Source organism: Leptopilina heterotoma, unplaced genomic scaffold (assembly GCF_015476425.1).
Source record: "Leptopilina heterotoma isolate Lh14 unplaced genomic scaffold, ASM1547642v1 Lhet_14, whole genome shotgun sequence".
NCBI classification, from domain to species: Eukaryota; Metazoa; Arthropoda; class Insecta; order Hymenoptera; family Figitidae; genus Leptopilina; species Leptopilina heterotoma.
In genome coordinates, this window is record NW_025110859.1 from 4,144,198 (window position 1) to 4,168,874 (window position 24,677).

General features: G+C 22.9%; 1 protein-coding gene across 7 annotated transcripts; it reads left to right on the forward strand.

Moving 5' to 3' along the window:
* The first annotated feature begins 18 nt into the window (after positions 1-18).
* On the forward strand, positions 19-24,533 carry LOC122497828 (Y-box-binding protein 1). Of its 7 annotated transcripts, none has more exons than XM_043605158.1 (7): positions 19-178; positions 5,110-5,173; positions 12,926-12,959; positions 13,437-13,689; positions 16,131-16,429; positions 23,087-23,143; positions 23,424-24,533. In XM_043605158.1, exons 1-7 carry the CDS (start codon positions 118-120, stop codon positions 23,466-23,468), a joined length of 813 nt encoding a protein of 270 aa, XP_043461093.1. In that variant the 5' UTR covers positions 19-117; the 3' UTR covers positions 23,469-24,533. The 7 variants fall into 7 exon arrangements, with proteins under 7 accessions (XP_043461093.1, XP_043461095.1, XP_043461094.1 ...); XM_043605160.1 differs by having other exon boundaries at positions 23,442-24,533; XM_043605159.1 differs by having other exon boundaries at positions 23,090-23,143.
* The last annotated feature ends 144 nt before the right edge of the window (positions 24,534-24,677 follow it).

A 24,677-nucleotide genomic window follows, 5' to 3' on the forward strand; every position in this document is an offset into this window, starting at 1 on the left:
GTCGCCTAGTGCTGCGGCCATTTTGAGAGATCGTTAGAAGGAAACCAACAGTACAACCAGAAGGACGGTAACATCTAGGTACGGCAGCGGCGTGTCTAACATCTTAACATCACCACCATGGCTGACCCGGAAAAACAGCCCGAACAACCCGCGGCTGTGCAAAAAAAAACAATCATTGGTAAGAAAAAAAAAATTGCATAATTACTTTTTCCTGCTATTTATTTTCACATCCCCGGGAAATCATATCTTCCAACGTCCGCCTCGAGGTAGAACCGCGTTTCCGCGTAATGGCGCCCGCGTCCGCTGCACTCGAGACCATGTGGCCGGCTCAAAAATATGATGAACTAATCGTTTTTCTAAAATCATCGTTTATAAGCAACCAGACAAAAGTTTTATTAGTAAGTGACATTTTCAAAATTTGTTTTTTGTTTTATTTCTTATTTTCCACGCGTATAGCAAATCGTGAATTGTTTCGGTGGATTTGAAATTCAGAGATCGATTTCCAGATTTTTAGATAAGACTCGACGCCTTTTATGGCATCAAGCTACCTCGAGGAATCCATAACCCTAAAGCCATTGGGATAATGTCGTGAAAAGAATGTTTTTCATCTATTTTTTTAATTTAAAAAAAGTCCATTAACATTTTCAAACTAATAGCATTTGTTTTTTTATCCCTTGAGAAATTAAATTCGCTTTATTTATGTACGTCTTGTAAATGAGTATCTTTGTTTCTTGGGAGAAGATGTATTATGTAATGTCTATTTTATTCTTGAACGCTTTTACGCCTTGGGAAATTGCCTCATTTTTTTCGTTAAATTAATATAAAAATTATAAAATTTCAAAATCATATTTTAATTGTTTATAAAAATTTATATTAATTAAGTGAATTTTATCAAAATACAAAAATTGTGTCTAAGTTTGTAATATTATTAGACTATTCAAATAAAAACATTTGTTTATATTGATAATAATTATTAATTATCTAGAATTTTATTATTATTGATATTCAATTTTATTTTTAATTAAATTTTTTATACAATTTGTATTGATTGCGTGAAAATTATTTTTCGTTTGTGTATAATTATTGGTTACATTACATGTTGCTGGATATTAATTAAATTTTTTTTTCTTTTTAATCAGCAACGCAAGTGATGGTTTTCCACATTAAAATCTACTTAATTTATTTTCACTTTTTAAAATTTAAACAATTAAATTGCTTTCTTTTGTAAGGAAAATCGATTCTTAAACTTTATGACCTGGATAATAAAGGGTCATATGCAACGTTGAATGCGTAAGAATATTCATAGTGTTAAGAAATAAGTTTAAAATTTCAATTTTTTGCCTCTTGGTGTTTAATTAATCTTAATAATTTATCCTTTTTTTTGGTAATTAATTCTTGTAAATAATTAGGAAGCTTTAAATAAAAATGTTTGTTTACAATTTTTCAGCGTCATTTTGTACATATATAATAATTCTAAGTTGCATTTCTTTTGTTAATTTTAGTCTCTTTTTTCAGGATAATGATAAAGCAAAACAAGTTCAATTAACAGATTAAATATGATACAAAGTGTTTTTTAAATTGATTGAATTTCTTACACGTGTTATTTTGTTTAAGTAAATAGAATTAATAACTTTAATATTAATAACTAAAAAATTACTAAAAAATTTTTTACTTTTATTCAGATTGTTATAGCAAAAGTAGAATAATAAAAGAAAAAGTTGCAAAAATAGTCTTTCTTCTACAGTTTATAGTGAGGATAACCTTGACCACATTCACGTAACTATTCATTGATCTGTTAATGAAAACATACAATAAAAATTTTCTTTTTGTCAATAAAATTTGCAGTTGTCAATATAATTTTTTCAAATTGCTAATTTCCAGAGTTTCTCAAAGTTAATTTTTTTTAAATATAGTATTTATAATATAAATAATAATAAAAAAGATAATAAAATTTTTGGTCACACGTATATTTATAACATTAAATACATCAATCTTTCTATTTCTGAGAACTTGTTACTTGCACAATCTCCGCCTTAACATTTTTTAACAACACGCCCTCTTCTAATGCATGCAATGCTTATAACTATTTCACTTTCTCAAACAAAATGTTTTAATAAATTCTTCCCCCTTTTTTTTCTCAAAAAAGTTTATATTCTAATTCTAAATTTTACCATTTATTTTTGAAAATATTAAAATTGAATCATATTGTTCTAATTTTTATGTTCACGTTCATTTTTTGTATTTGTATTTTTTATGTCTGAAGTCTGATAAAATGTTATCGATATGTTAAAAACATATCTGTAAAGTGCTATGATCCTAAAGTTCTGAACGTTCAAATGAACGAAATTTATTTATTTTCTTCTTTAATTTAAATATTTATTACAATAATTTTTTGTCGATATATAAAATAAATTAATTATAAAGTTTCTAAGTGTAAAATTTAAGTTTTTAATTTTTATTGCAAACATAAATTATAAAAACATTTCTAATAAAAAGTGTTTCGTTCATTTGAACGTTCAAAACTTGTGGATCATAAAGTGCTTTCAGTGGCTATCAAAAATTATATTCTTTTTCTGCCTTAGGGGTTATTTCACTTCTTTTTTTTTTTTTTTTTTAAACTCGATTTGCAAAAGCTTTTTGATTTTTTTTTCTTTTTGAGAAATCCGATTCTAATGGAGAAATATGAATGACATTGTATTTTCTCGATTTTTTTTTATTAGAAATGTAAAAGTTTTTTTTTTCCAAAGTGCTGTAAATATGTTATTTTATTTATTTTTTTGTACCTATTTATACTGATCACTTGCAGGCTTCACAGTCTGTCCCCTATTTCCCTAAAAGTCCTCTTTTTTAATTTTGGCCCCTAAACGTACCCTATTTTGAAAATTTCCCCTATTTTTTTCGTCGCAGGAAATAAATTATTTTCAATAATTTTTATGTAATTCTGCAAAAGAATTCAATTATCTTGATAACTAACAAAATTCTCCCTATAAAATCAATTATTTTAAAGATTTTTAATGACATTCTTTTCCAAAATTCAATTATTTTGATAAATATCAAAATTCTTCTCAAAAATTCAATTATTGTCAAAAATTTTAATTAAATTCTTGGCAAAATTTCAATTATTTAAACAAAATTTAATAAAATACTTTGCACGAATTCAATTATTTTTATAAATTTTAATTAATATCTCGTCAAGAATTCAATTATTTTTATAAATAGCAAAATTTTTCGCCAAAAATTTAATTATTTTCAAAAATTTAAATAAAATTCTTTGCAACATTTCAATTATTTTTAAAAGTTTTTCGCAATTCAATGTTTTTAAATATTTACTATTTTCGTAAAATTTATCAACAGATTTAATTATAGAAAAAACTTGTTGATACAATTCTACGAAAAGATTCCATTATTTTCATAAATAATAAAATTCCATTTACGAATTGAATTATTTTCATCGCAGAATTTCAAATATTTTTAATACAATTTTAAATGAATTCCTTGAAAAATGCAATAATTATTAAAAATTTTATTAAAACTAGAGGAAAGAATTCAATTTTAAGAAACATTCAATTATTCAATAAAACTATAAATTTCATTGCAATAATTCAAATATTTTCATATATAACATTTAATTCGTCGCAGAAAATCAATTATTTTCAAAAATTTTAAGTAATTTTGCAAAAGAATTCAATTAGCTTGATAAACAACAAAATTGCATAAATTCTTCCCATAAATCAATTATTCTAAGGAATTTTAATAAAATTCTTTTCCAAAATTCAATCATTTTGATAAATATCAAAATTCATTACAAGAATTATTCAATTCTTTTGAAAAGTAATAAAATACTTTGCAGAAATTAAATTATTTCAAAATTTTTTAAAAATTCTCGTCAAGAATTAAATTATCTTTATAAATAGATAGGAAAATTCTTCTCAAGAATTATTGTAAAAAAATTTCTAAAAATTCTCCTCAAGAAGTAAATTATTTTCAAAAATTTTAATAAAATTCTTCTCATGAATTCAATTGTTTTCAAAAATTATTATTTAAATTCTTCTCAGGAAATCAATTATTTTTAAAAAATTTAATAAAATTCTTCAAAAAGTTTTCAATTATTTTCAAAAATTGTTATAAAATTCTTTAATATAACAAATTTCATTAAAATTTTAATTAAATTCCTTAAAAGAAATTAAATATTTTCAAAAGTTGTTAATACAATTCTTCGTAAAAATTAGATTTTAAGAAACATTGAATATTATTTATTTTTGTATTTAAATAATTGATTTCTCGTAGAATTAAATTATTGTTTTTCGTACTTTTAACTAACAATTCTGTAGAATTAATTTTTTTTGAAAAAGTTTAATTGAATAATAATTTATGTTATTGATTGAAGGTAGAATTTTAGGTAAAAATTCTAGAAAATGTTAATTGAATTGAAATGATACAAATAATTTTGAAGAAATTACAATAACAATATTCTTATAATAATAAACTAATGATTTTGTCAGTCGATCATCTTTAATTAATTAATTAATTAATAATAATAATTAATTAATTAATTAATTAAATCTTTAATGGATCACTCCGAGTTGAAGACTCGGAGTAATCCATTTCTTTATGTTTTGTAACAATTTTTATTTAAATTCTTTAATTTTAAAAAGGTTTGAATTTGAAATTTTTGATCATCTTAATTCCAATGAAAAAAAATGATTAAATATTTATTTTAAATAAAACTATTGATGTTTTCGAATAATTTTACTTTTGAAGAAATTTGTAAATAAATTTAATAAAACATTTTTTTGAGTATCTAATAATTTTTAGGGTGAATCAGAATATTCTTTAGGGTCAGAGAAAAAGTCAAAGTTGTGTTTGGAAATCAGGGAAAAATAAAGTTAAATTTTTGTGGCAACCCTGTATAAATAAATAATATTTTTATCTTTATTTAACCAATTTTTATGGTCCCCTAAAAGTCCCCTATTTTTTAATTTTCAGTCCCGTATTTCCCCTAAAATACTTTTTAGGGGCACTGTGAAGCCTGCACTTGATAATTAATGAAATAGTGAATTTTAATTAATTTTATCAATAAAGGCTAATAGGTATTTTTTTATATTTCAGCTACCAAAGTCACCGGGACCGTAAAATGGTTCAACGTGAAGAGTGGTTACGGGTTCATCAACAGGTGAGTTTAATTTCTATATTAAAATGTAGAGCAGAAAATATAAGTTTTATTTATTTTTTGTTCAGGCACTTTATCACTTCAATATTTTGCTTTGAGGAAATGTATATTTATTATTATTATTATTATTCATGAACTTTAAAAGTTGCGATAATAGAATTTAATTTTCCTTCTATGCTACTTCTAAATTTGTCTATGCAGAAACAGTAATTTGGCTTTTTGCCAAAAGAGGCCTTATACATTGAATGCGATATTTCCAAGCCAATACGTACGATAATTGATTGTCATGATTTGGAAATTTTCCTATCTCTATCTGATGTGTTACAAATCGCAATAATTATATTTCTTTTTGTTCGGTTTAATAAAAAAAATTGAAAATTTGTTTTTTAAATGAAATTATTTAATTATTTGAAAATTACATTTTATTTATTTCAAACAAATATTTTTGTGTTTATTTATTTTTCTTAAAAACAGTTATTGATAGATAGAAAGAGATCATTTTTGATTATTGATCTTGACTTTTAGAGAGAAAGTATTTTACAGATGTCGACCGATTTAAATTGCACTTCTGTCTACTCGTTGTGCACACTTGTTCACATCGATACAAAATTCATAAATATCGGTTATAGTTTTATTTGATAAAACGCCAGCTTGGCTATTTCAAGTCATATATTTGTCATCCTTTTCCTATCCAGGTTATGTGTAATTTTTTTTACGAGTATACTCATAAATTTCTAATAGATTTAGTTTTTATCATTTTTATTGGCTTTTTATTTATCAACTTCCATTACAACTCGACGTTCTTTTGCAAATAAAATGTAATTTTCTTTTTAAATTCAAATTACTCTGCATTTTAAAGAAAGAATATTTTTAAAAATGTGTCAACTTTATTCATAATATTGATGTAAGAAATGAAGTACCTAATAATAAATTATTAATGACTTAATTACTATTAGCGCGAAAAATAATTATATTTCATTTATTTTATTTCATATAAAAACTTAGCTTATTTGGGTTTATTTTAAGGAGCGAAATTTGTTTTTAGTATTTTTTTATTAGTAGCAACTAATATAGCCTGCTAGAAACTTTTGTATTTTAAAAATATATTTATCAACCAAGTATATAGTTGGGAATTATTCGTATAATGAAGTAATTTGTTGGAAAAAGAGAAATATTCAGTTTGTCTGGCACGAATCTTAAAAGTTTCCTAATTTTGTTTGCTAAAATCAGCAGAATTGGACTATTTGAAATATTCAAATACTCGCTTTCATACAAAGGCGGTTGGATGTAGAAACTGCTAAGTGATAAAATCGTGAGTCCACAAAAGAGGGGAAGCCTTAGGGTAGAGATCTGAAATAACCCAGCAATGGGAAACCTTTTAATTTGCCCCAGCAATTATTAAGAACGCCCTAACTTCTACATCTACACTCTTATGCAATGTATTTGTTATCAAATTCTTCTTCAAAATTTATCTTGTTTCTCATAAATATTGCAAATATTTTATTTTCTTCTATTTGATTTATTTATTTATTTTGTTTTTGTTTTCTATACTAATTACCTTTTGTTTTTGACAAATTTTTAATATAATAATTTGAAGCCATTTATTACCAGATAGTCAGTTTTGATTAAAACGAAATTGACTATTTAAATAAATTAAAATGGCAGAGAAATTATTCGTCTCGACCCATTGGACCTCGTCGTTTTTTCATGGCTTTGGTTAAAATTACGAGACGTACAGAATAAAAAAAAAGGAAATATATTTATTTTTTATCGCATTCCTAACTAATAATAAATAATTGCATATTCGGTAAATTTATCATCAATTTACCGTAGCTTTTGAAAAATAGTTGATTAATAATAAACAATATTTTCAATTAGCGTCAATTTCAAGTAACGGTTGATAATAAAATTTCCAACTAATAGAGAGTTGCCACAGGTCAGGGAATTCAGGAAAAGTAGAATTAATCAGGGATTTTTTATTAAAAGTACTGTCAAAAATTAAATAAGAAAATTCTGAATTTTTGTGTTTTTTTTTGTTTGACTCATAAACTATGAAATTACCACGAAACCTTCAATTTTTTCTATATCTGACAATAATTTCTAATTAAATAATTCCATTCATAAATAAATTTCTTGGCAAAATTTCAATCCTTTTCAAAAATTTTCTTCAATTAAATGATTTTTAATAATGTACAATTTTAATACATCTTTCCAAAAGAATTCAATTATTTTCGTAAATAATAAAATTCTGTTTAGGAATTCAATTATTTTCATATAAATAATAAAACTTATCGTAGAATTTCAATTATTTTTAATTCAATTTTAATCAACTTCTTCGAAAAATGTAATTATTATTAAAATTTTTTTATAAATTCGTCAAAAGAATTCAATCATTTAAAAATTTATTGATAAAATTCTTTATGAGAATTCAATTTTGAGAAACATTCAATTATTCAATAAATTATTTATTTTGTATTTAATTGATTGTAAAATAAATAAATAAATAAATAATTGAATTCTCGTAGAATTTTCTGATAAATATTATTGATTAACAAATGGATTTCAGTTAAAATTTTAAATAATCATTGAACATTGAAAGCATTACAGAGTAAATTTTTAGAAATAATTTAATTTTGAAAAGGTTTCAAATTAAAATCTTTAAAAATCTGAATTTTTCTTACTTTTAAATAACAATTCTGCAGAATTAATTTGTTTTGGAAAAGTTTATTTTAAATGAATTTTTAAAAAAATTATTTAATGTTTTTATTTTCTAATATATAATTAATTGAAGAATTTCCGAATAAACGAAATTTCGTGAAAAATTGAATTTGTAAACAAATTTTCCAAAAGAATTCGATTTATTAAAAAAAAATTTAATAAAATTTTACTCAAACCTTTAATTATTTTCATAGAATAATAAAAATTTCACAGGAATTCAATTATTTACAAATTTTCCATAAATTTTTTCATAATCATTCAATTATTTTCATAAATAATAAAATTTTTACAAGGTATTCAATTATTTTCGTAAATAATTAAATTCTTTTTAGAAATTAAATTATTTTCATAAATAATAAAACTCATCGCAGTATTTCAATTATTTTTAGTACAATTTTAATCAAATCTCTCGAAAAATGTAATTATTCTTAAAACTTTTATTAAAATTCTTTGAAAGAATTCAATTATTTAAAAATTACAGTTGATAAAATTCTTTATAAGAATTGAATTTTAAGAAATATTCAATTATTTAATAAATTATTTATTTTTCTATTTAAATAATTGAATTCTGTAGAATTTTCTAAGAAAAATTGATTTAAAAATGAATTTCAGTTAAAATTATTTCAGATAATAATTGAATATTAAATTTTTAGAAATAATTGAATTTTGAAAAGATTTCAAATTAAAATTTTCGAAAATTTTAATTTTTTAATACTTTTAACGAACAATTCTGTAGAATTAATTTTTTTGAGAAAGTTTAATTGCCGTTTTTTTTAAATTATTTGAAGTTTTTTTTTTTTTAATATATAATTGAAGAATTTACGAATAATTGAAATTCGTAAAATTGAATATTCTAAACAAGTGGATTGGAAAATTGTCAAAGAACTTTTTCGAAAATTATTAAAAATAATTGATTTAAAAGAAAAATTTTAGTCAAAACTTCTAAAAAATAATAATTGAATTGATGGAAATAATTTTGAAGAAGTTGTAGTAACAATATTCTTTTATAGCATAAAATAATGATTTTATCATTCGGTTATATTTAATTATTACAAAACATGAAGAAATCGATGACTCCGAGTCGAAGACTCGGAGTGCTCGATATCTTCATGTTTTGTAATAATATTCTTAAAAGTTATTGAATTTTAAAAGGTTTGAATTTGAATCTTTTGAAAAATTTTAATTCCTATGGGAAAAATAATAATGATTAAATATTTATTTAAAAAAGAAGTTATTGTTTTCGAATAATTTTACAATTAGAGAAATTCGTAAATAAATGTAATAGAACATTTTTTTGAGTATCAAATAATTTTTAGAGTGAATAAATATTTAGAGTAAATATTCTTTCGGGTCAGGGAAAAAGAGAAAATTTTGTCTGGAAATCAGGGAAAAGTTAGGGAAAAACAACATTAAATTTTTGTAAAAACCCTTGTAAATAGTAATAATAACTGTTTTTCTTATAATGGAAGTAGAATGGAAAATATAATGGAATGGACTTATAAAGTCTTGGGTAAAATAAATTTTTGCTGTGATGTTGAAAGAAAGGTGAAATGGTGAGATATATTGGAAAGAGATGTTGTTGTCTTATTGGTCTCATGGTAAATTCGTTGGTGCGAAAAAGTTGAGAACTGATAGAGAGCCTTTTGGAAAAATAGTCTTTAAAAGAAGTCGGGAATTGAATGGAAAACGAAAATAGTATATATATAGTTGATAGCTTTTGAATCGTGCGAGCAAAAGACATTTCTTTATGGTGTGCTGCTTGGATTTTTGAGGGAGAATGGGCGAATGAGAGACGAAGAGAGTAGGAAACCCCCCTCATAGTATAGCTACTTTATGTTTTGTGTGAGTTTGGTTTGTATATGTGTGCTTTTCTATCTGTTCCGGGAGAGGACGCGCACTAGTTCAATGACCTTTCAACTCCATGCTTTGCTCTGCAGCTTCACAAGCTCCAGCTATATCTGTACATCTCGACGAATCTATAAAGTTGATTGGAGGGAAGGGGAAAATCGCTGATGTTCAGTGATGTACACACGCATTCTCACCTACAATGAAATGGCAAAACTTTTATTTTTCCCCTTGAAAATATATATCTATATATCAAATGTATTCTGAGATTTACTTTTAATTTTCCGATTTCCTCGATGAAAATTCAAGTTGTCACAATGATTTTGCTTTTTTTCTCTCTCAAAAAAAAAAAAAAAAATAAACGAGAGACGAAAAATATTTTTAATACTGAAATTTTATTTTATTTTCAATAATTTTTAAGTAATTCTGCAAAAGAATTCATTATCTTGATAACTAACAAAATTCTCCCTATAAAATCAATTATTTTAAGGATTTTTAATGACATTCTTATCCAAAATTCAATTATTTTTATAAATAGAAAAATTTTTCGCGAAAAATTCAATTATTGTCAAAAATTTTAATTAAATTCTTGACAAAATTTCAATTATTTAAACAAAATTTAATAAAATACTTTGCACTAATTCAATTATTTATTTATAAATTTTAATGAATATCTCGTCATGAATTCAATTATTTTTATAAATAGCAAAATTTTTCGCCAAAAATTCAATTATTTTCAAAAATTTAAATAAAATTCTTTGCAATATTTCAATTATTTTTAAAAGTTTATCGCAATTCAATGTTTTTAAATATTTACTATTTTCATAAAATTTATCAACAGATTTAATTATAGAAAAAACTTGTTGATACAACATACAATTCTACGAAAAGATTCAATTATTTTGATAAATAATAAAATTTCATTTACGAATTCAATTATTTTCATCGCAGAATTTCAAATATTTTTAATACAATTTAAAATAAATTCCTTGAAAAATGCAATTATTATAAAAAATTTTATTAAAACGTGAGGAAAGAATTAAATTTTAAGAAACATTCAATTATTCAATAAAACAATAAAATTCGTTGCAATAATTCAAATATTTTCATAAATAACATTTAATTCGTCGCAGAAAATCAATTACTTTCAAAAATTTTTAAGTAATTATGTAAAAGAATTCAATTAGCTTGATAAACAACAAAATCGCATAAATTCTTCCCATAATATCAATTATTCTAAGAAATTTTAATAAAATTCTTTTCTAAAATTCAATTATTTTGATAAATTTCAAAATTCATCACAAGAATTTAATTCTTTTGAAAAGTAATAAAATACTTTGCAGAATTAAAAAAAATAAATATTATTTTTGCAGAATTATTTTCAAATTTTTTTAAAAATTCTCGTCAAGAATTAAATTATCTTTATAAATAGATAGGGAAATTCTTCTCAAGAATTATTGTAAAACATGTTTTAAAAATTCTCCTCAAGAAGTCAATTATTTTCAAAAATTTAATTAAAATTCTTCTCATGAATTCAATTGTTTTCAAAAATTATTATTTAAATTCTTCTCAGGAATTCAATTATTTTTAAAAAATTTAATAAAATTCTTCAAAAAGTTTTCAATTACATATTTTCAAAAATTGTTATAAAATTCTTTACTATAATAAATTTCATTAAAGTTTTAATTAAATTCCTTAAAAGAAATTAAATATTTTCAAAAGTTGTTAATACAATTCTTCGTAAAAATTAAATTTTAAGAAACATTCAATATTATTTATTTTTGTATTTAAATAATTGATTTCTCGTAGAATTAAATTATTGTTTTTGTATTTTTAACTAACAATTCTGTAGAATTAATTTTTTTTGAAAAAGTTTAATTGAATAATAATTGATGTTATTGATTTAAAGTAGAATTTTAGTTAAAAATTCTAGAAAATGTTAATTGAATTGAAATGATAAAAATAATTTTGAAGAAATTACAGTAACAATATTCTTATAATAATAAACTAATGATGTTGTTAGTCGGTCATCTTAAATTATTATAAAACATAAAGAAATAATTTTCTAATAAGTTGTTCAATTTGAAAAGGTTAGAATTTGAAATTTTTGAACATCTTAATTCCAATGAAAAAAAATGATTAAATATTTATTTTAAATAAAACTATTGATGTTTTCGAATAATTTTACTTTTGAAGAAATTTGTAAATAAATTTAATAAAACATTTTTTTGAGTATCTAATAATTTTTAGGGTGAATCAGAATATTCTTTAGGGTCAGGGAAAAAGCCAAAGTTGTGTTTGGAAATCAGGGAAAAATAAAGTTAAATTTTTGTGACAACCCTGTATAAATAGATTATATTTTTATCTTTATTTAACCAATTTTTATGGTCCCCTAAAAGTCCCCTATTTTTTAATTTTCAGTTCCCTATTTCCCCTAAAATACTTGTTAGGGGCACTGTGAAGCCTGTATTTTATATTTGAATTGAATGTTAGCAATTTATGTAACATTTTTTGTTTCTCATTTCTCGAGGGGGAGAAAACGGAAAATCGAATCTTTTATGAGGGTGGAATATACGAATTGAACAATTTTGATGTGAATTGAGGACTTTAAAAAGCTCTTAGCGTAGTTGAAATCATGGCATTATCAATCATAATCTACACATATTCCGATTTTCGGCGGAAATGGGGATTTTAAGACTCATTTAAATAATGGGGAAATTTTGCACTAGTAGAGTTTCAAAGCCAGATATAATAGTCTTACTCGTGTTGAGAATACGGAAGAAAGAATAGCATTAATTCAGTATGATTCAGTTAAGAGTTAATTCAATTAAGCAAAATATGTGTACGTTTGTGCGTTGAAATGACAATATTTCTTTGTTGGGAATTACAAAATTTTAAGTTTAATATGTAATTCTCTTAAAAGGGACGACGAAAATTTATTTATCTTTACATATTTTTTGTAAAGTTCACTTGTCCAAAAAGTTTTTTTTTTCAATATTGATCAACAACTTAAAAAAGAAAAATTTGATACCAATTATTGTTTTCTGTGTAAAAAGTAATTTTTCTCCTATTCATTGGTCAAAAACGTTGTAAATTTCATTCAAATAATTATAAATCAGGATATTGTTCATTTGCAAATTACTAAACTAAGTTCTAAACATATTAACATAATTATTATTTGCATATTTTCAGAAATGACACCAAGGAGGATGTATTTGTCCATCAGGTGAGTTTCTTTACATTTTTGTCTTATCTTAATTTATAAAATTGAAATTAGTATTAGGGATATTATGAAGTAAGGCCATTATGCGCGTATAAAAAAAGACCAAATTTATAAATAATTATATGGGGATTTTTCGATATTTTTTTTTATAAACAATTAAGTAATTAAATTTGTTTGCAAAAACGTCGAAAACTGTATTTTCGGTTTATATATTCGCCATTTTTCGGAGAAACGGTATTTTCAAATTTGATTGAGAAAAGACGAAAAGTTCGTAAATTGAAGAATTTTAGAGAAATTACAAATTACAAATTTAGTTTTTTTTTATCATACGCGCATGGTGGCCTTATCCCATAAATTGTTTCCCATCAAATCTATAAATGGTGTGAAAAATCCCCAATTAATAATATTTATGAAAAGTGAAAAAACATTGAGGTTTATTTTTGAAAAAGTAGTTAATGTACTTTTCTCGTTGGATTACAGTCGGCAATTGTTAAAAACAACCCGAAAAAGGTCGTACGTAGTGTGGGTGATGGAGAAGTCGTCGAATTCGACGTGGTGATTGGCGAGAAAGGGAATGAGGCGGCTAATGTCACTGGACCCGAAGGGGAAGCAGTTAAGGGATCGCCCTACGCCGCTGACAAACGCCGTGGATATCGCCAATGGTTCTATCCAAGACGCGCGAACGCCAGACCTCAACGAAGACCACGTGAAGGACAAGAAGGTCAAGCGTCTGGTTAGTAGATTTCCAAGTCTTTTTTTTCTATTATAATATTAGTTTTCAAACAAATTACAATATGTTCAGGCCTCGGATATTATAATATTTTCGACTATTTTCAAAAAATGCGACTTCTTTCGACTTATTTTAAAAAATCACGAATTTTTCGACTTTTCTTCCAAATATTGCAATAATTTTTAGTACTTATTTTCGAAATTTACAATTGAAAATTAGTTTCAATAAATATTGAAATTTTGTAAAATTTAATTGAAAATTATTGATTTTTTTTAAAGTGTTTGATAAAAATTTTTGAAAATCAACATTTGAAGAATTTTAATTGCAAATTTTGAAAATAATTGAAATTAAATTCCTCGGGAGAAATTAATTTTTAAAACAATTTTTAATATATTTCGAATAAATTCAATTATTCTCTAAAATCTTAATAAATCCTTCGAAACAATTCAATTTGTTTTTATAAATGGTAAAATTCTTCGCAAGAATTCAATTATTTTTATAAATATAGTAAAATTCTTTGCAGGAATTCAATTATTTTCAAAACATATTTATGTAATTAAATTTCTCGGAAGAATTCAAATATTTTCAAATATTTCCATAAAATTCAATTATTTCCTAAAATTTTTAATAATTTCTTCGAAATTTTGTAAAATTTAATTGAAAATAATTGATTTTTTTCAAAGTGTTTGATAATAATTTTTGAAAATAAACTTTAAAAGAATTTTAATTGCAAATTTTGAAAATAATTAAAATTAAATTCCTCGGAAGAATTTAATTTTTAAACCAATTTCGAATATATATAACGAATAAATTCAATTATTTTCTAAAATTTTAATAAATCCTTCGAAACAATTCAATTATTTCTATAAATGGCAAAAATTCTTCCCAAAAATTAAATTCTTTTTATAAATAGTAAAATTCTTTGCAATAATTCAATTATTTTTAAAACATATTTAATTGAGTTTCTCGCAAGAATTCAATTATTTTCAAATATTTCCATAAAATTCAATTATTTACTAAAATTTTTAATAATTTCTTCGAAACAATTCAACTATTTTTATAAATTACTAAATAAATTTTCAAAATTTACAATAAAACAGAGTTTTAATAATTGAAATTTTGTAAAATTTAATTGAAAATAATTGATTTTTTTCAAAGTGTTTGATAAAAATTTTGTGAAAATAAACTTTAAAAGAATTTTAATTGCAAATTTTGAAAATAATTGATTTCTCAAAAATTTTAATAAAAAATCTTCAAGTGTAAATTAAAAAATGGTAATTAATGAAAATTAGCTAAAAAAAATTATATTAAAATATTTTTGACAAAAATAATTCTTAGAATTTTTGCATTCTAATTTTTTAAAATTCAATTATTTTCAATATTTTTAAATACAAATTTCCAAAAATTCAAATACACACAAAAAATAATAACATTACAATTTTTTACAATTATTTTTAATATTTTAACAACATATGACTTTTTTAGATTTATTAAAACTTTAGAGAAATCGCGTTTATATTAATAATTGAAATTCTTTAAAAATTCAATTATTTTTTAATAGAATTTACCAAATTTCAATTGTTTGGTAATTTTTCAATTCTATACAATTGAAAAACTATTATCTTTCATAAATTATTTTAAAAATATTTTTGAAAAATTAATTTTAAGAATTTCTTTATTATAATTTTTTGAAAATTAATTAATTAGTTAAAAAACATGGGACAGTTAGAATTATTATAAAGAACTGAATTTTTTTGTCTAAATAATAAATCTGTTTATATTGTGGCCTTAAGGTCACAATATGAACAGATTTATTTGACAAAAATTAAGGTCCTGAAAACATTCTAAGGGGTCGTCCATAAGCCACGTGGACAGTTTTTCAAAGATTTTTGACCCCCCCTCCCCCCTTGTGGACACAAAAATACATGGGATCGTGGACATTTTCAAACATTTTTCAACCCCTCCCTCCCCCCAAAAGTGTCCACGTGGTATATGGACGACCCCTAAGTTGTATTTAAATAATTGAATTCTTTAAGAACTTTCGGAAAATTATTAAAGATAATTGATTTCCAGAAGAAGTTTGATTGAAAATTGTAGAAAATAATTGAAAAATTTTAAGAGAAATAAAGTTGTAAATTTTAGAAGTTATTAAATTTCAGAAAGTTTTAAATAGAAATTTTTAAAATTTTATTCCCGTATAAAAACAAACAAGAAGTATTTAAATATTTATTTAACGAAATTATTCAAGTTTTAAATAATTAAATTTAGAAATCAGTGATAAAAAATAAAATTTTTGTGATGACACTGAATTAAATAAACGACTTTTTCGACTTTTTTTTCTATTTTAAATCGACTGAAGCGACTTTAGCGTTTTTTTGCACTTTAAAGTCGATCCGAGGCCTGTATTTTATTTATAAAGATTAATAATGAAATTTGATTTTTAGGTGATGGCAAACAGGAAGGAGAAGCTAGCGCTGGTGAAGGTGGACCACAAGTGCGTCGTTATCGACCACGACGTCATTACGATGGATATTATCGAGGAGGACGTCGTTCAGGTCCACCTCAACAACAAGGTGAAAATGGGACAGAAGGCGGTGAGCAAGGAGGTGAGGGAACTGGAGACGTGGCACCACGAGGTGGAGGACGCGGACGAGGTGGTCCATCTCGTCGCTTTTTCCGTCGTAATTTCCGCGGTGGCAGGGGTGGCGGTCCTTCTAGACGTCCACGTAGCCAAGATGGACAGGTAAAAAACAATTCAATTTTCATATTTCCAATTTTTTAGAAACTAATAGACAAGAAAGTCAGGTGCTTTTTCCATTTTTTGGTATTTGCTTTTTTTCTACTTACTTTTACTTCATACCGAGAATTTCCACTCCTCGTTAAAAATTTGTTATTAAATGTCAAAAAATTTACTTTCAAGAGGTAAGGAAATTTTTGGGATGAATTAGAAATTTGGCATGATAATAATTTAATAAACATAGGTGAATGACTTCTTTTCCTTGACTAAAATCTTTTGGCGTTTTAAAGTGGCAACAATATGATACCAAGTTAATTTATTAGTTACAAAATATTATTTTTAATTAATTACAATCATCGTAATTTCAGGCCTCGGATATGACTTTTTCGATTATTTTCAAAAAATGTGACTTTTTTCGACTTATTTTCAAAAATTGCGACTTTTTCGACTTTTTCTTACAAATTTTACGATAAAATACCACATTTTTAGAATAAACTGCAACTTATTTCGATTTTTTAGTGTGAAAAGTATTCAAATCTTTGAAAAGTTATTTCTAAATAATTTTTCTAATTAAATTTTCGAAATATACAAATAAAAAGATTTTGAATAATTGAAATTTTGTAAAATTGAATTGAAAAATTATTTTTTTTTCAAATATTTATTACAATTTTTGAAAATCAACTTTTGAGGAGTTTTAATAGCAAATTGTGAAAATAATTGAATATACGATTGAAAACAATCATTTTCAACATTTTTTATTTAAATTCAACAAAAAATTAGTTTTTCTTAAATTGTACAAAAATTCTTTAAAGAAATTCAAATATTTTCGTAACATTGCATTGAAATATTTTTAAAAAATTGAGTCTTGAAATTTTGTTCATTAAAATTTTTTAAAATTCATTTTTATTAGATTTATTTTATTCAAAAATAATTATCTTCGAACAAAATAAATTTTTTTCTATTAATAAATTGTTGTTTTCTAAAGTAATAACCTTTGCTACAATTTATTTATTAGAATTTAAGTATTATTTTCAATACATTTTTAATTAAATTTCTATAAAGAATAAAATTATTTTCAAAAATTTTAATGAAATTCTTTGAACAATTCAATTTTTTTCAAAATCATTTTAATAAAATTCGTCGCAGAAATCCAATTATGTTTAAAAATTTACAAAAATTCTTGTCGAAATTTCAATTATCTTTATAAATATTAAAATTTTTCTCCCAAAATCAATTATTTTCAAAACTTTTAATAAAATTCTTGGCAGAATTTCAATTATTTTTAAATATACAATTTTCATCAAATTTCTCGAAAAATGGAATTATTCTTAAAAATTTTATTAAAATTTGTCAAGAGAATTCAATTATTTAAAAATTTGTTGATAAAATTCTTTATGAAAATTTAATTTAAAGAAACAATCAATTGTTTAAGGGGATGTCAAAGTCGATTGGATTTTTGCATTGAGCTTCAATGGGAAAATCGCATCGACTTTGACATCCCCTTAATATAATGTTTATTTTTATAGTTAAATACTTGAATTCTCGTAGAATTTTCTAATAAATATTGATTTAATAATGAATTTCAAATTAAAATCTTTGAAAATTTGAACTTTTCATACTTTTAATTCAATTATTTACAAAATTTTCAATAACTTTCTTCGAAATACAAATTCAATTATTTTCATAAGCAATAAAATTTTCACTGTAATTCAATTATTCAAAATACAAAATTTCATAAAATTTTTCGAAAAATATAAAATGTTTAAAAAGATTTTTATAAAATTCATCGTAAGAATTCTATTATTTAAAAAAAATTTAACAAAGTTCTTTTCAAAAATTCAATTATTTTTATAAATAATAAAATTCTTCACCGAAATTCAATTATTTTTATAAATTTGAATAAAAAAATCGTTCCAAGAATTCAATTATTTATATAAATATTAAAATATCTTCACAGAAATTCAGTTATTTTTTATAAATTTCAATAAAATTCGTTGGAAAAATTAAATTATTTTCAAAAGTAATAAAATTCTTCGCAAAAATTCAATTATGTTCAAAAGTTAAAAAAAAATTCTTGTCAAAATTTCTAGTATTTTTGAAAATAATAAAATTCTTCTACGAAATTCAATTATTTTAGAAAAATTTTAATAAAATTCTTGGGAAAATTTGAATTATTTTCATAAATAATAAAACTCATCGCTGAATTTTAATTATTTTTAATACAATTTTAATCGAATTCCTCGAAAAATGTAATTATTCTTAAAAATTTTATTAAAACTTGTCAAAAGAATTCAATTATTTAAAAATTTGTTGATAAAATTCTTTATAAGAATTATATTTTAAAAATATTCAATTATTCAATAAATTATTTACTTTTGTAATAATGAAATAATTTTGAAAAAGTTTCAAATTAAAATATTTGAAAATTTGAATTTTCTATACTTTTAACTGTCAATTTTAAAGAATTAATTTTTATTGAAAATGTTTAATTTAATTTTTTTGAAAAAATATTTGAAGTTTTTAATTTCTAATATATTTAATTGAAGACTGTCAGAATGATCGAAATTTCGTAAAATTAAATTGTATACAAAAGAATTTGAAAATTCACAAAGAACTTTTTCAAAAATTATTTATTTAAAAATAAAGTTATTGATGTTTTCGAATAATTTTCGTTTTAAAAACCTGGAAAAATTCTATTTTTTAACCTGGAAAACCTGGAAAAGTCAGGGAATTTGAAAAGAGCAAAAGCGTGACAACCCTGAATTAAAATTCTTCATAAAAATTCGATTATTTCTTTTTATATTATTCAAAAATTCAATTATTGTTAAAAGATTTTACCAAATTTCAATTTTTTGGAAATTTTTCAATTGTATAAATTAAAAACCTATAAACATTCAAAAATTAGTTTATAATATATTTAAAAAATTAATTTTAAGAATTAAAGTTAGTTAGTCAGTTACTTTCAACATTTTTGGTTAAATATTTTCAGTAATTAATCTTAATATGTAACTTTTATAAAAAAGGACCATAAACAGTTGCACTTACAATAATTATGGAAACTTGAATTTTTGTATTTAAATAATTAGAAGAAAAATTTAAAATAATAGATTTGGAAATGAAGTTTAGTTAAAAATAAATTGTAGAAAATAAATTTAATTTTAGAAAGGTAATAATTGTAATTTTAAGAAATTATTAAATTTCAGAAGGTTTTAAATTGAAAATTTTTCTAATTTTATTTCCCATGGAAAAACAAACAATAATTAATTAAATATTTATTTAACAAAATTATTAAAGTTTTGAATAATTGAATTTAGAAATCAGTGAAAGGGGAAAATGTGGAAAATACAAAATAAAATTCTTGTGAATGAAATAAATGATTTTTTCGATTTTTTTTTTTGTATTTAAAAATCCGAGACTTGTAATTTGTAATTATTAATTCTTAATAATTGTAAAATAATAATTCAAATATTGTTCTCATTGGAAATTGAGTAAAGCACGTTATTTATATTAGATATTGAATAGTGTGGGAAATAGAATACTGAATGAAAAAGAAAATAGAGACATTAATTATCAGTTATAGTGTTAAATAGCTAATTAAAAAGTGTTGAGATTTTGTTATGGAAATTTTCGACTCGATCAAGGTGAGTGAGGATGAAGAATGTCCTGGTGAGGGGGGTGAAAATGAGTTTACTCAGAGAATTCAACATCCTCGGCATAGAAGAAGCGTTCCCCGTCAGGCTCGTAATAACACTAATAGACGAAGTGCAAATAAAGAAAATGTCCAACCCTCTGAGAATAATAATATTGATACTCATCAACCAATTACAGTCAAGGTTCTTAATGAGACTGGCGATCAATTAATTCAGGTATTATTCGCGAATCGCTTTTTTTCTACATTAAATTAAAAAAAACTAATAATACTTATAAAAGAAAATTCTAACGTGTTGAATTTATCTTCGTGGAAAAAGTAAAACGTATTTTTTTTTTTAGTAAAAACTAATAAAACTTAAAATATAAAACAAATTGATAACGTGTTAATTGACGATTAATTACCTAAAAGTCACGTTGATTTTCTTTTGAAAATTATTATTATCAGTCAAAGATTTCTGACCATAAAAGCAATTGAAAATTCGTCAGCAATTTTAAACTTAGAATTTAATTCTATACAGAGTGAACTGTACGTGTTCTATCTTCTCTTTTCGTTTTTAGTAGTTTGTTTGCTTTTGTTTTGTGAATGTTCTTAGTGTAGTTATCTTTATTTGAAGAAAGTTGCTCGTGCTCGAATTTAGTGATCCCACAACTTTAGGAACACGACCCGAGTTGCTGGGGATTCGGTATACTGAGTTTATTTCACTCTTGCCTTCTAAATCTTTCTTCCTTCTCTACTTTCCTTCTCAGTAAAACTTTTAGCATTATCTAGATTACATTTATATATTATTTTTATTTTATTTCCTAGACTTAGTCTTGCAAGCTTTTCGTTATTTGCATGTTAAAAAATTTCTGAATATGAATTTAAATTTACGAAATATTTTTCCAATATCAATATTTATTCATAAAAATATATTGTAAAATTTGCAAAATAAATAAATTTCGATTATTTGAATGTTCAGAACTTTAGAGACAAATCTTTGCATTCTACACACGTTCAACACATTTTGTCTCTGTGCTTTAGTCCATAAAATAACTTATTACTTAAATTTGAAAATTAAGTTACATATTTGATTGTCAACAAAGTTTTAGAAATTCATATTTTTTGGAAAAATTTAAAGTTATACTTTTTTTAATATTATGTTTCTTAATAGTGATTGAGTAATAAAAATTCTTAATAATTACAATCACGATTGTAAACTTATTGATTAGAAGTAGAGCTTGTAGGCTGGCCGCAAGTCAAGGAATTTGTAAAAATTTTTCAAAAGTCAATCCAAAGAATCCTGGAAAATTATTGTTTTCTAAAGTTATTGTACTTTATTCGTGAAATCTAATTTTTCTTAAATATTTGAAAATTAATTCAATTTTAAAAGAGATGCGCTAACAATTTTCATAAATAGATAAACTTCAAAAGATTGTAATTTAAAATTTTGTAAAATTTCAATTTTGAATGAATTAATTAAATGATAAAAATTTCACAGGAATTCTTCTATTTACAAATTCTTTATAAATTTCTTCGCAATAATTCAATTATTTTAATAAATAATCAAATTCAATTATTCTCATAAATAACAAAAAAACTTTATAGGTTTTCAATTATTTTCATAAATAATAAAACTCATAGCAAAATTTCAATTATTTTTAAAACAAATTTTAATGGAATTTCTCGAAAAATGTAATTATTCTCAAAAGTTTTATTAAAATTCATCAAAGAAATTTAATTATTTTCAAAAAATTTAATAAAATTCTTGTCAAAATTTCAATTATTTTCAAAAACTTTTCTCGATTCAATCAAATTTTTCACAGATATTCAATTATTTTTAATATAATTTTAATCTAATTTCTCGAAAAATGAAATTATTATAAAAAATGTCATTAAAATTCTTCAAAAGAATTTTAATTACCTATTTAAAAATTTGTTGATAAAATTCTTTATGAGAGTTCAATTTTAAAAAAATACATTCCAAAAATTCTTGGAAGAAATTCAATTATGGTTTAAAGTTTAAAAAAATTATCGTCAAAATTTCAATTATCTTTTAGAATAAATAATAAAATTTTTCTCCAAAATTCAATTATTTTTAAAAATTTTAATAAGATTCTTGGCAAAATTTCAATTATTTTCAAAAACTTTTCACAATTCAATCAAATTTTTTACAGAGATTCAATTATTTTTAATACAATTTTAATCTAATTTCTTGAAAAATGAAATTATTCTTAAAAATTTTATTGAAATTCGTCAAAAGAATTTTAATTACTTATTTAAAAATTTGTTGATAAAATTTTTTATGACAGTTCATTTTTAAAAAAAACATTCAACTCTTTAACAAAATAATTTATTTTTGTATTTAAATATTGAATTCTCGTAAAATTTTCTAATAAATATTGATTTAAAAATATGAATTTCAGTTAAAATTTTAGATAATAATTGAATATTCAACTCTCTAAATTTGAATTATTAGTAAAAATGTTTTCTAATTTTAATTAGTGACTGACTATTTGATTTTAAATGAGCAGATTTTACTAATAAATAGTTGTTCTACTAATTTAATAGTAAAATTTACTAATTGAAAAGCAAAACGTTAGTCACTAATTCCAATTAGTAAACATTTTTACTAATTCAAATTTAGAGAGAAGGTATTATAGCGTGAATTTTTAGAAATAATTGAATTTTGAAAAGGTTTCAAATTATAATCTTTGAATGTTTAAATTTTTCATACTTTTAACTGAAAATTGTGTAGATTTAATTTTTTTTAAAAAGTTTAATTGAATTTTTTTAAGTTATTTGAAGTTTTTATTTTCTAATATATATTTAATTGAAAATTTTCCGAATAATCGATGAAATTTCGTAAAATTGAATTGTAAACAAAAGGATTTGAAAGTTTTCAAAGAAATTTTTCAAAAATAATTAAAAATAATTAATTTAAAGAAGAATTCTGGAAATGAAATTTTGCGGTCATCCTGGCTTGGGCACACAACACTTTGCACGTATCTTTTTTTTTTTTGTACTCTTTTCAGTTGGAGAAAAAGTCGGATGCTTCTAAAGATGCACCAACCAATAATTCCGCTCTTCAGGTAAAATAGATTTGTTTTCCATTTGTTTCATAACAATTTTTTTTCCACACTTCTCATTTTCTTTTTGCGCTTTCACTGCAATTGCGACTTAGCTTTTTCTGTGCATGCTTTCATTTTAGATTTAATTTTACCATGCGAATGAAAATATAAAAGATTATTTAAAACATTTTTTTTTTTTTTTGCGAAATAGACTTTCTTGAATAGAGACAAATGAATTTTTCTGCTTTGATATTATTTAAGAAATGAAATTATTTGTTTTTTCTCTCCTTCTTTGTCATAGGAGAGCCAACCTCTACAGAATACCACTACTGAAAGCACCGCTTAACCATCAATTGGTACCATTACGATGTAAACACTCTTTTATAACACCAAATACCCGTTATACACCGTAACAACAGCAAAACATCAGCAGCGTAATATCTGCAACAACAGCAGCAACAGCAACAAAGCAGCAACAACAAATTCTATAACAATTATTAAAAAATCAAAAAAAAAAAAATGAAGAAGAAAAAGATGAAAGGAATAAAAGAAAGGAAATGAAGTACCAGCAAACGCTACTTCACACTCTCCCCACGAAAGTTAATCAAAATTGTGCGGCATGTCAACACATTTGAAGGTTTAACGGACAGTGGTGAAAATCGGAACAAAAGTTATTGCGATAGAGAAAACCCTACTGATGGTTTTTGTGAAATGCTTTATCTTTCCTTTTTTTACGTTTAAATAACCTAATAACGCTAAGTAACCACCTTGGAAAATAATCTATCAAGGCTCAACTCAAGGTTCTGTTTATCACGATCCAATTAAATATATTTGTTTACTTGTGAAAGAAAAGCCAATAATGAATGAATGAAGACGTTATGATTTTTTTTTTTTTTTTGCTGGTCTCATATCAAAAAATAAAATCGTCACGTGTAAATTATTGTTGATCGAGGAAACAACTAAAGTTGAAAGATAGAAGTAAATGTGTTTCAATAATGAAAATGTTGGAGAGGCAAATTAATTTTGAAATGAAATAGGCGAACATCTTGAAAATGTAGTAGGTAAAAATGAAAATTCTTATTAATTCAAAATTGTTTTTCACCCATGTATTTCTTAATATGTTATTTATGAAAAATGTTTGATTAGAATTCCATCGAAAAGTTGTGTATTTCTACTTTATATAATTATTTTATTTTCTCTCATATTATCAAAATTGATATAATTGAATTAATATTTAGGCTTTTAATACGCATATTTTTTTTTGTGAATTTATCGAATTTTACACAATAGTGTGCTCTTAATTATTTATACAAAATTGAATTTAAAATTCTTGAGATAATTTTTTGTCGTCACAATGAAATAATCTGTTTTGTACGACAATATTGAGTCCTTCGATTTTTTTCTAATAAGAAAAGAAAAAAATATGGGCGAAAACAAAAATTGTATTTTTGAACAATTGATTGGATTTTGTCATTTTATTTTTGACAATAAAAAATAACAATCAGTACTAGACATGAAACTCCGAGAAAATTTTGTTAAAATTATTTGAAAATTA